The 16649-nt window shown below is 48.9% G+C and overlaps 6 protein-coding genes across 6 annotated transcripts in view; 4 read left to right on the forward strand and 2 right to left on the reverse strand.

The window, feature by feature from the left end:
* Positions 1-35: 35 nt before the first annotated feature.
* Positions 36-4707, forward strand: VTP21DRAFT_7241 (uncharacterized protein; the record flags this gene model as incomplete). Its single annotated transcript, XM_069397961.1, has 6 exons — positions 36-129; positions 269-358; positions 458-1000; positions 1088-1151; positions 1212-4462; positions 4529-4707. The coding sequence occupies 6 exons, from the start codon at positions 36-38 to the stop codon at positions 4705-4707; spliced, it is 4221 nt and encodes a 1406-aa protein (XP_069255468.1).
* Positions 4708-5849: 1142 nt separating this feature from the next.
* Positions 5850-7493, reverse strand: VTP21DRAFT_7242 (uncharacterized protein; the record flags this gene model as incomplete). Its single annotated transcript, XM_069397962.1, has 1 exon — positions 5850-7493. One exon carries the CDS (start codon positions 7491-7493, stop codon positions 5850-5852), a length of 1644 nt encoding a protein of 547 aa, XP_069255469.1.
* A 2221-nt stretch (positions 7494-9714) lies between these two features.
* On the forward strand, positions 9715-12693 carry VTP21DRAFT_7243 (uncharacterized protein; the record flags this gene model as incomplete). The annotated part of the gene is made up of 3 exons (XM_069397963.1): positions 9715-11071; positions 11133-12478; positions 12535-12693. 3 exons carry the CDS (start codon positions 9715-9717, stop codon positions 12691-12693), a joined length of 2862 nt encoding a protein of 953 aa, XP_069255470.1.
* Positions 12694-12966: 273 nt separating this feature from the next.
* Positions 12967-14769, forward strand: VTP21DRAFT_7244 (uncharacterized protein; the record flags this gene model as incomplete). The annotated part of the gene is made up of 6 exons (XM_069397964.1): positions 12967-13140; positions 13262-13327; positions 13391-13766; positions 13857-14086; positions 14160-14644; positions 14715-14769. 6 exons carry the CDS (start codon positions 12967-12969, stop codon positions 14767-14769), a joined length of 1386 nt encoding a protein of 461 aa, XP_069255471.1.
* Positions 14770-14998: 229 nt separating this feature from the next.
* VTP21DRAFT_7245 (uncharacterized protein) lies at positions 14999-15793 on the reverse strand (the record flags this gene model as incomplete). Its single annotated transcript, XM_069397965.1, has 3 exons — positions 14999-15099; positions 15166-15561; positions 15643-15793. 3 exons carry the CDS (start codon positions 15791-15793, stop codon positions 14999-15001), a joined length of 648 nt encoding a protein of 215 aa, XP_069255472.1.
* A 314-nt stretch (positions 15794-16107) lies between these two features.
* The window catches only part of VTP21DRAFT_7246 (uncharacterized protein), a gene marked incomplete at both ends in the record, with an annotated part of 1774 nt that continues 1232 nt past the window's right edge, over positions 16108-16649 (forward strand). Inside the window, one exon of the mRNA XM_069397966.1 lies at positions 16108-16618. Coding sequence (XP_069255473.1) covers positions 16108-16618 — 511 coding nt within the window. The remainder of the gene's footprint in view (positions 16619-16649) is intronic.

The raw sequence follows: 16649 nt of genomic DNA on the forward strand, positions 1-16649 counted from the left end.
ACACCGATCGGCTCCGGTGAGGCTAACTTACCAAAATGTACGGGTTAAATCCCAAACAGTTGACGGCTCCACCTCTGCAGCCTCAACTGCAAGTCACGGGGAGCATGGTCCGTTCTGCTATCCCTTCGAGTAAGTGTAATAACCTGGCCCATTTTGAGAGATGAATAATAATTGAGGATGATTTGAACTGGGAGTTAATGTCGACCAAAACCTTGATGCATTTATATTAATCTCTTATTCTTCATCTACTTTTTCTTCTTTATATCAGCACGGCTCTCATTTATTTCCATGCATGATCAGAATAAATTTCAACAGCTTTTCACGCAAGCCCTTCCACCTGGAGGATGGCAAATTTCTGGTAGGTAGATTAAGCGACCGCTCTTATTAATCAGCTAGATCATATTTCATCCGAAAAAAAATGGTAACTATAGCTAATACTAATGTTTGATGATAATAGGGCAAAGCGCACGGGATATCCTACTTAAATCTAATCTCTCTGGAGATGTACTCGCGAAGATCTGGTCGCTCGCCAACATTACTCAAAGTGGTCAACTAACATTTCCTGAATTTGCTCTTGCGATGTACTTGACCTCGCAGAAGCTTCAAGGTCGCGAGATTCCCACACGACTCCCTGAGCATATCGAGCGGGAAGTAGTCGCCGCAATCCAACAGATTGAACCTGCTGCTTCGCGTGCTCCAAGCATCACACCAGTTTCTCCTCAGACAATCTCACCTGCTCCCACATTACTTACCAGTGGTCTACACGCGGGGACGTTGTCAGTGCCACAAATGCAGCAGCCGCAGCACACAGGACAAGCAGTGCATATGGACTTCGCCAATAGAATGATGCCCTTACCGCAACAACAGCAACAGCAGCCATGGTCTGGAGCTTTGCACGGAGGGAGCATTAGGATCCCGTGGGTGGTAACACCTGAGGAACGAGCACGGTATAATCAGATTTTCCAAGCATGGGATGTCAGTAGAAGTGGCTTTATTTCTGGTAACATATATCCTAAACTTCGTTCTGGCATCACTGGACCTTTTTCCTAACCCTTTTATATTTTTTTGTTTGCTTCCCGTTCAACAGGTTCTCAGGCAAAAGATGTTTTTTCCCAATCTGGTCTTCCACAAAAGGACCTGATGCAAATCTGGTAGGTCTTTTTGAACATCCTAATATTTGGCCAAAATGATTTAATTAACATTATATAAAGGAATCTCTCTGATCCAAATAACCACGGAAAGCTCAATCAAGACGAGTTTGCGGTAGCAATGCACCTCATCTACCGGAAACTTAATGGATACGATATTCCAAATGTGCTTCCACCAGAATTGATTCCACCTTCTACACGAGATCTCAGCGATAGTGTCGATATGCTTAAGCGAATGCTGGTGACGGATATTACTACCAAGCGAAGCACCCCCTCGGCATTATCCCCTCATTTGACGGGATCCCAGACTCACCATGGCGGCAGATACTATTCCACTATGTCTTCTTCGGCCCGCCCGTCTTCCGCCCCTTATCTCCGTGAGGACGATGATGATGTTGGATATATTTCGACAGCTCGACGCAAAGGGGGGCGTTCAGCAACTCCTCTAGGTGATTCTGTAGAATCTCCATCTCCCTCTTCTGTTGACCTGGAGGCACGTATTACTGATTTGAAGCGCCAAATTCGCGAGCAGAAAGCCTTATTGGAATCGGAATCAAAATATCGTCCGGGTGAACAAACTTTATCGGCAACCGAGCGACGAGATATAGAGGATCTGAAGCGGCAAATATCATCCCTACACGCGCAGCTTAATTCGTCGTCTATTGGGTCCAGCGGATCTTCTTCCGATGCTTTTCTGCTCCGTTCGAAGTACGACTCTCTGGTACAAACCGTCGATTCGTGTAGAACTGAGATCCGACAGGTGCTGTCGAATCTCCAGCATACAGAAGATGAACTGGCGGAGAAAAAACTCGAACTTTTTCGAGCTCGTTTGGCTAAAACTCGGCCAAACTCTGGCGGTTTTGGCGGAAGTATCAAGGGAACCGGCCCTGGCGGAGAGGTTACCGAACAAGACCGAGTGCGAGCAAAGGCCCAAGCAATGCTTGCCGCGAGAATGGCCAAACTCACTGGACAACCTGCACCTGTTGCAGCGGAATCGGAACCTGACCCGGAATCTGGGCGGAAGATTGAGGAGGAACGCCGTAGAATCCAAGATCAACGGCGTCAACAAGAGGAGAAGTTGGCGGCGTCGAAACGCGAGATTGAGGCCCTTGAGTTGATCACCTCAGAGATCAAGAGCGAATCTACCAATTATCTAGGCAGCTCGGCATTGGAAGTGGACTCGAGTGCTAGTGAAAAGTTTGAGAAAGGCTACGGAGTTAGTCGCGAGCTGCGCGACTTTATCGATGAGCTTAGATATGGATCGGGGGTGAACGCAAGAGAGAAGGAGAGCTTCGAGTCGAAATTCCCTGCTGATCCCTTGAGCTTTTCTAGCGCTCCTCAGGTGGCCAAGAGGTCTTCACCGATTTTGAAGGCGAAAGACTATCATTTTGAGTCTAAATTTCCCTCTTTGGAGCAACCATCTGTGTCACCCTCATCACGCAATATCCCTTCCCCTCCCACCGTTACTCCTCGTTCACCCCCAAGTGCCTTGTCATCTTCGTCAGCACGCGTCTCCAGCCCACTTAGTAAAGCCAAGACCCCCGAAGAGCGTGCTGCCTTCATCAAGGCCGAAGCAGAGCGCCGCATGCAGGAGCGCATGGCCCAGCTTAAAGTCAATATACCACAAGCTCCAAGGGAGCCTGTAACACCCGTTGCCAAGCCTCTTGACGTTGAGTTGCCACTAGAGGATAAGGTTGAGGCTGCAGAGCGTGCCGCATTGGAAAAACTTCGAGCTGCCGAACGTGTAGCACAGGAGCGGTTGCGGGAGGCTGAACGTCGACGTGTAGAAATCGAGAAGGAGTTGAAGGCTTCGGAGCAGGCAGCTGCTGAAACGGAACGCCTTCGTCAGCAACAGCAGCAGCAGCAACAAGCTCAGAAACAGGCGGATACACACGCAGCGTTGGATCGTGAGAATAAGGCGGAAGAGGATCGACTGGCTGCCGAAGAACGTGCGCGCCTGGAGAAAATCGAACGACTGAAACAGGAGGCACAAGAACGTGCAGAGGAAGAGGAACGACTTCGCCAAGAAAGACAAGCGATATTGGATGGCGCACGTGCTGCTAGAGAGCGTGCACGGCAGATGGAAGAGCAGTCGAAGCTCCAGCAAAGTAGCGAGAGTCAGCGTAGTACTAGTGCTCCTACTTCACGCTGGACAGGCTCCACATTTGGAGTAGTAAAGCGAGAGGTATCTGATGAGCCTAGTACTGCTTCATCATTGCCCAAAGAGAGCGAACCAGCCCCCTTGGATACAAGCTATAATCCATTTGCTCGTCACGTCGCTCAGGACTCTGCCAAAAAAGAGGATGAGGATTGGAGCGTTGTAGAAAAAGAAGACACTGAGGACTTTTTTACACCCTTTAATACGAGTGCCAACCGTATGGCGGAGAGCCTCTTTGAGTCTATGACTTCTGGCCACCACACTGAACAAGAGATCGAGTCAAAATCCAACGGTGTATTCGAAATACATAAGGTAGAGGAACCAGCTGCCGCTGGAATTCCATCCCCTCCTCCTCTACCTTCCACGGTTCCACCCACTGCTGATCCGACACCACCTCCACCTCCCCCTCCGCCTCCCCCCATGCCCTCGAATGAGTCCACGCAACCTGTGGTGCCAGCCCCTATATCGGCTCCGCCGCCACCACCACCTCCAGCACTAGCTTCGCCTCCACCTCCTCCCTCACTCTCTGCTGCTGCTGCTCCTGCCGCTCCTGTTCCAGGTGCCGGCGACCGATCCGCATTATTGGCCCAAATCCAGCTCGGTAAGCAATTGCGCAAGGCCGTCACCAACGACCGATCTGCACCAAAAACTGGTGGGGGTGGAGTCTTGGGTGCACCCGAGAATAGTGCGTCCAGCCCACCCGTGCCACCGCCAGCATCCTCAACTGGTGGTGGTGGTGTCGGCGGCGGGGGTGGTGCACCAGGAATGGGATCTCTGCTCGCGGAATTGAACCAACGGCGTGCAAAAAATCGCGTGTCGACAGATTGGTTTGGAGGACTAGCGTCTGATAGTCTTCAGCATCCATCTGCGGCAGGTGGGGCGAATGTACCCCAGGTGGTTGAGGAAGAGCATGGCCCCCAGAGTGGTGCCGCAGAGGAACCCGCCAACTCCTTGGCTGATGTGGACTACTCTCGCGAATTTAAAGTAAGATCGCTCTATGAGTATACGGCAACCAGATCGGACGAGCTCTCTTTCAAGGCGGGTGTCATGATTAAGGCGCATCACTCGAAGAAACCCGAAGACGAGTGGTGGTTTGGTGTGTTGGAGGATGGGAATGAGGGGTGGTTCCCGAAAAATTATGTAGAGGAAATCAAAGGTAACGCTAGATGACTTTCTCTTGGGCGTACCGAGCCAGTGCTAATGTTTTTATTCCATTTTACAGATGAGATTGTGCGCCAAGCACGTGTTCTTTTCGACTATACCGCCGCGGCTGGTGATGAACTCACCCTCACCTCCGGCAGCACTATTAATGTGCTGGATTCCTCCGATGCAAGCTGGTGGCGGGCCGAGTCCGGTGGACGAGTTGGCATGGTGCCCTCCAACTACTTGGAAATGATCTAGAAGGGTCCTCTTCGTATATACTAAGCTCTACTTTTTATTTTATTTCCACTTTTTTTTTTGCTCTGTTGTGGTATTATTTTATCATGGCTGTTGAAAGAGATTTTTTTATTTTTATCGCGCTTGAAAATTATTTTGGGTTTTGGAGGGATGCATATTAGGGATGCATGGCTTGTGGTATCTTAGATCAGGCTATGAAAGAATACTTTTTTTTTCTATTTCATCGTACTCCATTCTGAAGATGATCCCAGTTACCAAGCCACTCATAGACAGAAAGGCAAATATGGCAATCAAGTGAAAGTTAATAAAGCTTTTGCCTTGCATCTCAAGAGGAAATCATGAATTGAGTTAAAAAAGCATTCATGATCGAATACAGAGAGGGTTTATATCCATTTTCCATGCTTATATATTTTAATTATGTTTACACGTTTTAACCCAATTTTTTGACACGCCTTCCCCCTTGAAATCAAGGAGAATACACGTTAAAACTTGGCTGCGGCACTTGGTTTATCCTCCACTACCCTCCTTGTTCGCATGGATAGGCCTAACAAGTCTTCATCTCTTCAACCTATAATTAACCTGCCCTTTGATTCGCTCCACCTCCCCTCTTTCTTGGAGCAATGCGCGTACAACTTTTTTGTGGCATCTGAGGATTTTATTGTGCCGTCTCAACTACAATGGCTCCTACCGAAATTAATTCAATATAACCCAACTTTAGCAATAGTTTCTGATGGGAGTACTAAGGTGGTGCAAACCGACCCTTAAAATTAGGCCCCATATATGGCGATTGTCCACTTAATAAAGAACTCCTTGTTTGGATTTGAAACAAGCAGCCACGGCCAACTCCTCCCGAATCTAGATCGGATGCGCCATCATCCGAGCTGATGCCTCGGACGGCTTAGGCTCAGAAAGCTTTCACACAGATCAGGGAAAGAAGGTTATATTCCATGAGTTTAGAGGTTGAAGGAGAATAGGAAATGTTTTCCACCAGGGAATAAAGAAGAGAAGATGCAACACACGTTTGTATAAATACATGCACACAAGAAAAGAATAGCTTTATAAGTTAAATGTCAAAGCATCCCACCCTCTCCACCTCCTTTCATCAAAGAAAAATGCAATAAAATTAACAATGAATGAGGGAAAGATTATGCAGTCTTGGCCGCCTCTGGTTCCCGCCCAGCCTTCGCCTTCTGAAGCTTAGCCGCCTTCTTCTTTCTCTTGGGCTTCCTTACCCGACCGTTCTTTTTCTTCTTCGGCTTGGGGGCCGTGGCTTCCTCGTTGGCAGGGACGGTGGCCTCCTCCTCCTTGGATTTGGTCGGGGTTTCCTCGGCGGCTTTGGGGGCGGCTGCTTCCCGGGACCGAGCCCCGGTGTCCTCCTTGGCTCTGGCCACCTCTTCCTTGGCTTTGGCCGTTAACTTTTCCGCCAGCTCGGCCGCCGCTTTCGCTCTTGCCTTGGGGCTCTTTCTGACGCCCTGGCTTCCGGCCACCTGATTCGAAGCGGCTCTGTTAGAGGCCGCGCCTCTTATTTCTCCCAGGACCTGTTCACTGCTGACCTCCCGCACCGAGTATCCTATTGATTTGAAGACGGAGAGGAGCTCTGGGCCAACGGGGCCGCCAAACCTCTGGATGCTTTGCACGAAGCTGATATTTGGGTCCGACTCAAAGATCATCAGGCGGTCGGCATTCCGTTGGTGGGTGCGCTGGTCGACATGGCTGACGCTCGAGCCCTGCACAAAGGGATTAAGCGAGGTCTCGAGGAAGAAGGCGTCGGACGCCTGCTTTCCTGCGGGCACAAAGCCCATCCCCTTGAACTGGGTAGCCTTGGCCATCATGGCGCGGGCTATTTTGCCCTGGGGGCTCTGGTCGACTGCCTGAGCCAGTTCGAGGGGCGTCTTGGCATTGAATGGCTTCCCGTTGTTGAATTGGTTGAGCTGTTTCGTTTGCTCCGTCATCGAGGAGCCATCGGGGAAGGTTGCCATAAAGCGATCGAAGGCCGACTCGCTGAACCCGGTGAAGATGGCGCTTCCGTCCTTCTGAATCCGCAGATTCAGCATGGGGGTGAGCAGCCGGCTCGCCCCTGGAGCCACCTCATCCCCCCACAGCGACAGGAATCCTAGCCCGTGGGTCATTTCGTGCATGATCAACTCGAGGAAATCAGTCTGGCCGCGGACGCGCGGGGCATTTTCTCCGTCCTGGGCAAAGCGGTAAGGGAAATCGGAATTGAAGCGAGCGGTGATATCATCCTTAGCAAAGTCGGCCTTATCGGTCATCTGCTTCACCAGCGATTGTGGGAACATGCGAACCTCGCCGTCTACGTCCTTCATCGGGAACATTCGGGCGGGGGCTGCAAAACCTAGGATATTGTTGGGCCGAGCACAGTTGCCGTCTATCTCGCGGCAGAAGGAGAAGAATTCCGCATCCACGGTGATGGGCTTTTTGAGGACGAGCGAGTCAGAGAGAAGTTTCCCGGCGAGCTCGAAATCAGCCTGCGCCTTGTTACAGAGCGCCTGGTTACCGGCACGGCACTTGAAGTTGATTTTGAATTGGGACTCTTGGGTGTCTGCCCGTTCCTGGCGCTTCTCGAGTGATTCAACGCCCTCCATCTCGGCTTCGATAGCACTACACGGCCATACTTTCTTTTTTCTCTGGTCAAGAGGGTCGATATATTCTAAGCAAGACCACCGGGGACCTTCCTGGGGTGAAGCGGCATCGTCGCGACGCACGGGGGATGCCAGCGATTCAGACCCGAAGAGGAGGAGAGCAAGAAAAAGTAGGGTCTTGCGCTGCATTGGTTATGTAAAATGAAGGGAGTATAGTAGCAATGATGGCGATGATTTATGAATGTATATTTATGTATATATATATATGTGTGTGTGTGAATAGAAACAAAACCCACACCCAATGTGAATATCCAACAGAAAAAAGAAAAGAAAAAGAGAATGCAAAAAGAATGGTGGTATGTAGCAAGAGAAAGAGAGGGAAGAAGAAAAGGGGAAGTGAAGAAAAGAGTGAAAAGGAAAAGAAGTTCCCCCTATTTCTCTTCCAAGGGCTGAAATGAGAAAGAGTAGAGAAGAGAATAAACAAGGAAGGTGGGAGGGGAAATATAAAATTCGGCTCAAATGAATGTGTTCATCGAGTTCAAGTTTAAATATAAAGAGCATTATTATTGACGGGTGAGATGAATAAAGTGGGGAATCGGAGCCCGAAAAAAGTGGGTTATTGTCGTGCAGGACTGCTTTCCCTTGTTAAATCCTACTCGCACCCGCAATCTTTTCCCTCCCAAATCGGTCAGCGTGGTTCTACCCGTCATCAGAATGGGGTTTAGTCTAGGATATACGAGCAGAGACTAGAGCCGATTGTGCCTCGCCGCTACTCTTGATCTATCTTTAGTCCGGATGATGACTGAAATCATCAGGCCGGTTGACTTTTTTAGCCGGCCAATTGTAAAAAGGCCCTCTCCGCCTCCCTATCAACGAAGAAGGATACGCGACCCACTTAATGTTTTTTGACAAGGCTCTCCGTCCCGCCCTTTCACGCGGAACTGCCCTCTCAGCCGCCGCCGAGCAGTTGGAGGACGCGAAGGGGGGCTGGGAAGCCCCCGCTTTCTCCAGGCTGGATTGACCAGAGAGCCTTGTTAAAAACGAGTTGTAAAACGAGCCTCTGCGAAGGCATAGTGGCACCGAGACTCTCTCTCACCCTCTCTCTCTCCGGCCGACCATCACCCACGAGCTGCCAAGATTCAAGCCGTCCAGGGATCTCCGAAACTTGCGCACGGCAGGCCGTTCGGCCCCAGCTCCCCTTCAAAAGTGGTGTAGAGCTCGGAAAAAAAATTTGGCTCCAGCCGGCCCGTTTGGCAGAGATGGGTGCACAATTGCTCCCTTCTTCTTGCCACCGTTGGGTGTGTCTGAAACTTTGCAAAGAAGCTGTGCTGCATTAAATTACCGCTGTGTTTGGCTTCGACAATTGTCAGAGCTCACGGCCCCGCCAATCAGGGTTCGGAGAGTTAAATTCTTGACAAAAAAAGAGAACAGGTTATGAAAAAAACTGAACGAGAAAGAAAGAGAAGAGGGAAAAGAGAGAGGGAAATGTTTGTTCTCTCGAGTTCCTTATGCTCATTTGCCGCGGCCTCTCTTCAATTGAAGGATGAAAATGATGCATGTGCTTTAATAACGCCCGCAACACTCACAGGTAGCTATTGTGACTTATGTCGATTGCCTCTGTTGAAATGGCGGTCGCGTGGATTTGTGATTGGGTTTGAAGAAGACTAATTAATCCCTTTATTAATATGAGATTTGATAAATGATTAACGCGAATTCTCCTTGCACAAACCACAGCAATAATAAGAATTGCGTGCTCCCCCATTAATTAATATCCCAAGCATACTGAATTTTCGACTCTAACTTTTGCAATGCCTGCATCCATTCTCCCTCTACCCGAAGATAAATTGCATCCCAGGTTACTAGCAAGTCCATACGCCAGCCGCCGCCTTCAACACGATCCAACTCGACTGAATAAATCAGAGCGCGTCGAAATGAAATCTTCCCCGCCCTCCCCATCCGCGTCATCATTCCCCGCTCAGTGGGACGGGAAAAGCTCATTATTTTCGCGTTTTCAACTTCCAGGAAAGAGAGCAAAGGAAGGAGAGGATAGAAAATACCTAGAGATTGATGCGCTGGAAGTGCGTATATTGAGCTTGGCCACTTTATCTCTCCTATTTTGCTAACGTGTTTTTGACATTATATAGGATAAATCCATTTCCGTCCCAACCACAGCGCAAAAAAAACGATCCTTGTTAGCGAAGAATTTTGTAAAGGCTATTTTCCTATTCCTAGATGCAGTCCGTAGGTTGATCAACCCATTTCACTTGGATAGGCAAATGACGACAATGTTTTGTCGCGGCCCCCAGAATCGTCCAGACCAGACTCGGCAGAAAGGATCGAATCTAATCGGTACTCAAATTACATACCTCCAACGGAAAAAATTTCGGGTGTCAAGAAGAGCGACCGCCAAATGTATAGCTCGGAAATGGCTAGCATCTCCTCTCCTAACCTCATCACGAGTCTTGGCGGTCCCGGGAGCCAGCCACGGGGCTCTTTACAACTAGACTCAGAGCCTCCGTCCAAAAAGGACCAAGGATACATAAGCTTTGTTGACTTGTACAACGATGGAGAAGCAAAGGACCTGCTTGCCTCATTAAACTATTTTGGCATCAACCTTGAGTCGCTTTCTAGTACTCCAGAACCCACTGCACCTGGCACATCCTCCAACCCAATCCTAACCGTCACAGCCACGTCTCCTACTCGAGCCGAAGGTTTCTCGGACCATTCCATCCCCCCCGGCTCAGTTGATTGTGTCCTAAGCTTAGTCTCCTCAGCCACGTCCGAAGCCACTTGTCCTGGCGCCGTTGAAAGACCCCCAAGCACTACATCTGCACGCTCTTCCCATCTCGGGAAATCGCTCTCTTGCACTCTCCTCTCTGATGCCCCCGAGAAAGCGAAAAAATGTCGCCGCGACTCCCAAGTCTCAGTCAGCTCTTCCACTTACGAAACGGCTACCGCCTCGAGTACCGCCAGCATGAATACCGCTCCAAGCTCGCCAGTGGAGGACCCATTGGCGATTAAGAGGCTCCCAGAAGATCCTCTGGCACTCGTTACTACAAAAAATTTCAAAGATCCTAACGGGATGTTGAGCAGACGGAAGGAGGAAATATCGCTAAGAACTTCGCCAGCCCAGCCTCCTTGCCGGGCAACTACCCGCTCACCGGACAGAGAGGTTGGGGCAGCCATAAGTTTATTCTCAGTCGAAAATGCGCCTTCCGCTGACAAAGGTCCTCCAGTGAAAGAGCCAGACATGCCGCTCAAACCTCGGAGTTTAGTTCGAAAAAAATCATGGCTGGCTCCCTTGCTGGTCCCACCTCCCGAGGAGACGAAAAATTCACGCGAGGAAATGGGGGGAGAGAGGGCAGTGGGATGGGAGGAAGATGACGAGATGGACATAGCCCACGAAATGGAGGCCAAATCGGATGCAAACTCCGTCTTACAACCGAATCTTGTGAGAAAAAATGTCGGTGAGAGCATGGAGGAGCAAGCACGCGAAATGGCAAAGCGATGCTTTGAGGAAAACGAGAGCTTTTTGAAGAAAGAGCAGGTAGCCGAATTTCTTGGCAATAATAAGGAGTTCAACGCTTGCGTCCTTCACCACTACATGAAATGTTTTGATTTCAAGGGGCTGCGAGTGGATATAGCATTTCGATACTTGTGCAGCCGCCTGTTCTTGAGAGGCGAAACGCAACAACAGGATCGGATTTTGGAGGCCTTCGCGAAGAGATACTGGGAATGCAATCCTGATTCGATTTTTGAGAATGCTGGTGGGTTCGGTCTTGTGTGATTTCGAGATATAGGCACCCTAACCTGATTAAAACACTGTAGATGTGGTGCATGCTGTAGCATATGCACTTCTCTTGCTGAACACGGACTTGCATCTCGCCGTCAGCAGCCGCAAAATGTCTCGCTCTGAGTTCATTAAAAATACCCTTATCGCCATACGCTCTCAGATCGAGGACACGCACAGCAACTCAAACAGCAACCCTCCGAAGGGATCGTCGCCCCCTCGTTTGCAGGGAATTTTCTCGCTCCCCAAGCGAACGAGTGTCCGCAAAAGCTATGTTTCCGGCAGTAGCAATCGTACCGAGCAGTTGATAGAAATCGAGGCCCTGCTAAAAGAAATCTACTCCTCCATCCGATCGAGCCAAATCCTGCAGCCGACCGATTCAACCTCGCCGCAACATTGGAAGCCAAGCCACCATGTGCTGGGGACCCACATGGGGGGCTTTGCGAGCTCGAGCGTCATCTCTCTGGCCTGCTCCTCGTCCGGCCGTCCCAGCCGTGAGGGGTGGCTCGCCCCGGGAGCCCCTCGTCCAAGCATCGATGGTAGCACCGATACCCTTCATACCAGCTTCTCTGCAACCCGTCGCTACGCCCATTCCTCTGCCTCTCTCTTTTCGTCGCCTGGCTGTTCGGACGACGATGGCGCCTCTATCCGAACCACTAGTACATTTCGCCCTAGTAGCGATTGCCGCCCTCCACTTCTTGGAGTACCTTACGCCAAAGAGGGCCGCCTGGTGCGGAAACACCTACTCGATCGAGAGGGAATTAAAGCAAAACATCGCGATTGGAAGGAGTGTTTCGTGGTGGTGGAAAGAGGCCGGCTACGTATGTTCCTGTTTGATGCGCACCAGCAAAATCGATTAGCCCATAGCGTTGGTTCGCGATCGACTTCCTCCCTGGCAGATCCTCGGTTGGCCGCCAGCATGCTAGGATCCGGGCGGTATACGGTGCGCACATCCATGTTAGGGGAAATCGGGCTGCGCCACACACTAGCCAAAACACTGCCGCCTCCAGGGTATTCTAGAGGGCGTCCGCATGTGTTTGCCTTAACGTTGAGTACCGGTGCAGTTTATCTGTTCCAAGCATCGAGCGCGGCCCTTGTGCGCGAGTTCGTTGAAACTTGCAATTATTGGGCGGCCAGGGAGAGTAAAGAACCCATGCTTGGAGGAGTGAGTAATATTGAGTATGGATGGGGGAGGTGCTTGGAGAACCCAGGCAGTGGGGTCGAGGAGCGCATTATCATTCAAGAATGGACTCCTCCGGCGCCTCCATCCGTAGCAAGCATGTTTGACGAGGCAACCCAAATGGACTCCCTCTCTCGACACGTTCAAGCATTAGAGACAGAGTTGGAAAAGCATAGCGAAGCAAGAGAGGCGATGGAAAAGCTGGTATGGCACCCCCTTCATTATGATTTCATTTCTCCCGACTAACTCTTCTCCACTAGTTTGTCCCAAAGTCGGTTCAACACGCAAAGGCCATGTCCAACTGGGAGAGGAAATCAAAGTACCTTCTACACGAGTTGGTCAAATATCAAGAGTACGCAGATTCCCTCAAAAAGTCCATGAAGCTTCAGGACGAAAGGCGAGCCAACATGGAAAAATAGCAGCTGTGTCCTTTTTATCCTAGTTATACCTCTATCCGAGTGGTTTAGTTTTTCATCTATTTTATATCCGCATATTTTTTTTTTTACAACAATCTACATTTTATTGTCATTATTTGAGGGGAGAGGGAGGAGCCTAATGTTTTTCTAAGCCATCAATTTATTTTTCTTTGCGCGAAAAATTTTCTTTCCAACAACAGAACAAAAGGCTCACATCCTCAACATAATAAGAGGAGTTTTTTTTTTCTCGGAAAAATCAATTATTGAGCATCCATTATGGCGGCAGAAGATTCTCAGCAGAATGGGATCGAAAGAGTACAAGTAGATCCTTCCCAACTCAATCCTCTCTCACCAGAAGTCATTTCTCGTCAGGCGACCATTAACATCGGCACCATCGGCCACGTAGCTCACGGTAAATCAACGGTCGTAAAGGCCATTTCCGGGGTTCAAGTAAATTTCCATGAGCTATTCCTGGATTTCAGCACAAAACTGTATCAATCTAACTAATTTATTTATTTTTCTCTCTCCCCTATTCTCTTTGTTTTTTTTTCCCCTTCTTTTCATTACCTAGACTGTACGTTTCAAGAATGAGTTGGAGCGTAATATTACGATCAAACTGGGATATGCCAATGCTAAAGTATGGGTTCATTGTGATTTTCCAATGGAATTTTCTTGTTGATTTATGCTCACACCCATCTAGATCTATAAATGCGACAACGAAGCTTGCCCAAGACCTGGCTGCTATCGGTCTTTTAGAAGTGATAAAGAAGACAATCCGCCATGCGAGCGGCCTGGTTGTGGTGGCAGATATAAGCTACTTCGGCATGTCTCCTTCGTTGATTGTCCAGGGCACGATATTTTGATGGCTACCATGCTTAACGGTGCTGCTGTGATGGATGCCGCCCTACTCCTTATTGCCTCTAATGAAACATGCCCACAGCCGCAGACGGCTGAGCATCTTGCGGCAATTGAAGTGATGAAGTTGAAACACATCATCATTCTACAGAATAAAGTCGACTTGATCAAAGAGAGCGCGGCTGAAGAACACCAACAAAGCATTATGAAATTCATTAAAGGTAATGTATATATATGCCTTTGTATGCATTTGGGTGGTATGAGTTAACTTTCTCTGTCTCTACTTTTCTTTTTCTTCTCCCTCCATTCAGGCACAATCGCAGACTCTGCTCCAATAGTCCCTATTTCTGCCCAATTGAAATATAACATCGATGCTATTAATGAGTATATTGTCAAGCGTATCCCCATTCCAGTGCGAGATTTCACTTCCGACCCACGGTTAATTGTGATCCGCAGTTTCGACGTGAACAAGCCTGGATCTGAGGTAGAGGATTTAAAGGGTGGAGTTGCAGGAGGTAGTATTTTACACGGTGTATTGAAGGTGAGAACGCATTTCAATTTTCTATGCATATTTGATTTTATTTTTCTTTTCACTTACCCTATCCGAACTTTAGCTTGGTGATGAAATCGAAGTTCGCCCGGGTATCATGTGGCGTGACACGGAAGGTCGCCCCCACTGCCGGCCCATTTTCTCGCGCATCGAATCCCTCCTTGCTGAACAGAACCTACTCAAATTTGCAGTGCCTGGTGGTCTGATTGGTGTGGGTACGATGATCGACCCCACCCTCTGCCGTGCGGATCGTCTCGTCGGGCAGGTTCTTGGCGCACCCGGCAAATTGCCACCCATCTTTACAGAACTAGAAGTCAACTTCTTCTTGCTGCGGCGCCTGCTTGGTGTGAAAACGGAGGACAAGAAGCAAACCAAGGTGCAAAAGCTCGCGAAGAATGAAGTGCTCATGCTTAATATCGGGTCGACCTCAACAGGAGGACGTGTATTGCTCGTCAAGGGAGACATGGCTAAAATCATTCTGACCAATCCCGCCTGCACGGAAGTTGGTGAGAAGATTGCTCTCTCACGGCGTATTGATAAGCACTGGCGGTACGTCTCTATCTGATTATTTGTTTTTATTTTAAAACAAAAAATGCTCACTAAATAATTTCCTTTTTAGATTGATTGGATGGGGAGAGATCAAGCGCGGAACGACCATCGAGCCCGAGAAATAAAAAAGAAAATATTGTTCTTCGCCATTTTTTTTTGTACCATTTTTCTATACTCTTCCTTTTCTTGTAGGGGACCCTCGCTTGGATTTGGTTACTTTGTTTGTTGGTTTGGAGGCAGAGGAGTGATTTATCAAGCAATAAATATTAAACTATCTCTTAGTCAAAAGTAAAGGCGTTCGCATGGCCCGTATGTGGTTATGCGAACGAGGCGGCACGCCTTGTAATATTCGTTTTAATCCGATTGGATCCTCTTGATGGGGATGGAACTAATTCGGATGATTTCACAACCTCCCTTTTCATGTGCAATTTCTCGCCCCGAGGAAGCCGATGGGACTAGAGGCCACCAATATTTACAATCACCTAACATAAGCTTAACAAAATAGGGGGGTTTCAAGTTACCAAGACGAGAGCGTGACTTGTGTGAAATAGCGACTATGTTCAATTTCGCAATCCTTTTTTCCAAGACGGACGAAGTGGAGGGCCATTGGGCAATTGTTCCACTGGGAGGATGGTGTAAACCTGGTGACCGAGCACGAGCTCCTTGCTCCTTACGCAAATCCGATTGTCCTCCATAGAAGAGATTGAAACTGCCGCCGCCAAGGCACACTTCTTTGCACGAACCTAATGGGAGAGTTTCTCTCCAACCTTCGGGAATAGGGCAGCTTCCATCCGGGGGGTCGGGCTCTCCTGGATGCCAACGTTGTCTCTCGAAGTCCTTTGAAGCGGAGCCATAAACGTGGACGAAACTTGCCCTCTTCAATCTGAATGAATGGGCCATTAAGGTATAACCTGCGCCTAGGGCAGCGAGGGACTAGCCCTAAATCAGATGCACTATCACTCCTTGGTTTATTCGTTCTTAAAAAAACCCAGTCTTACTTAGGGAAAATACAGGCGAGGAATTCTTAACACAGTGATATGCGTCTGAGTTTATTGAGAATTTGTGGTCCGTCCCGATGGGCAAATGCATGATTTTCACCGACTGATTTGGAGTGCCTTTCGTCATTTGACCCAAGATATTTCCAAACATATTGGAAATGTTTTTGATCGTTTCGAGAGGTTGTATTAACGTGGCTCTTTTGGGGTGATACTCCCGAATGAAGGGCAAAACCGAAACCAGACGCACGCTCCACGTTTATTTTTAGACTTCTCGGACCCTAAATTCTATATACACCGCGGTTAACAAATGCGTATATATAGCTTGCCATCAGGACCGAACTTTTCAATTGCAAAGTAACCTCATCACCAGTATTACCTTTCTCAACTATACACTCTCTTTCACCCCCTGTCGATCACTATTCCATTTCCACTCTCTCACATATTGATACTTGTGTTTAAAAAAAGATGAAAGTCTCCACGCTCTACATCTCATCTGCCCTGGCCCTTGTTGCTACTTCAAATGCTGCTCCTGTGCAGAAGCGTACGTTCGGATTGATTGGAGCACTTATAAGAGAGAAAGTCAGATTCATCGAACGTATCTTCGGAAAACCGTACCCTATCATCACGGCAACTGGCTATCTCACTTCAACCCCATGTTACAGTACAACTATAACCTATAGAGAGACTAATTCTTATGGAAGTGTAATAGCGACCACTACAACAGTTGTTATTACGCCCACAGTGACAACGATTCAGCCGACTGGACCTTCAACCTCCCCAACTGGCACCGGTCCATCGACCTCTCCAACTGATACCGGTCCTTCAACCTCCCCAACTGGCACCGGTCCATCGACCTCTCCAACTGATACCGGTCCTTCAACATCTCCAACTGGCACCGGTCCTTCAACCTCTCCAACTGGCACCGATCCTTCCACCTCTCCAACTGACACCAGTTCTTATTCCACTACGCCAACTGGTACTGGACCTTCAACCTCCCAACTGGCACC

Source organism: Calcarisporiella thermophila (genome assembly GCF_041956535.1).
Source record: "Calcarisporiella thermophila strain CBS 279.70 unplaced genomic scaffold VTP21scaffold_3, whole genome shotgun sequence".
NCBI classification, from domain to species: Eukaryota; Fungi; Calcarisporiellomycota; class Calcarisporiellomycetes; order Calcarisporiellales; family Calcarisporiellaceae; genus Calcarisporiella; species Calcarisporiella thermophila.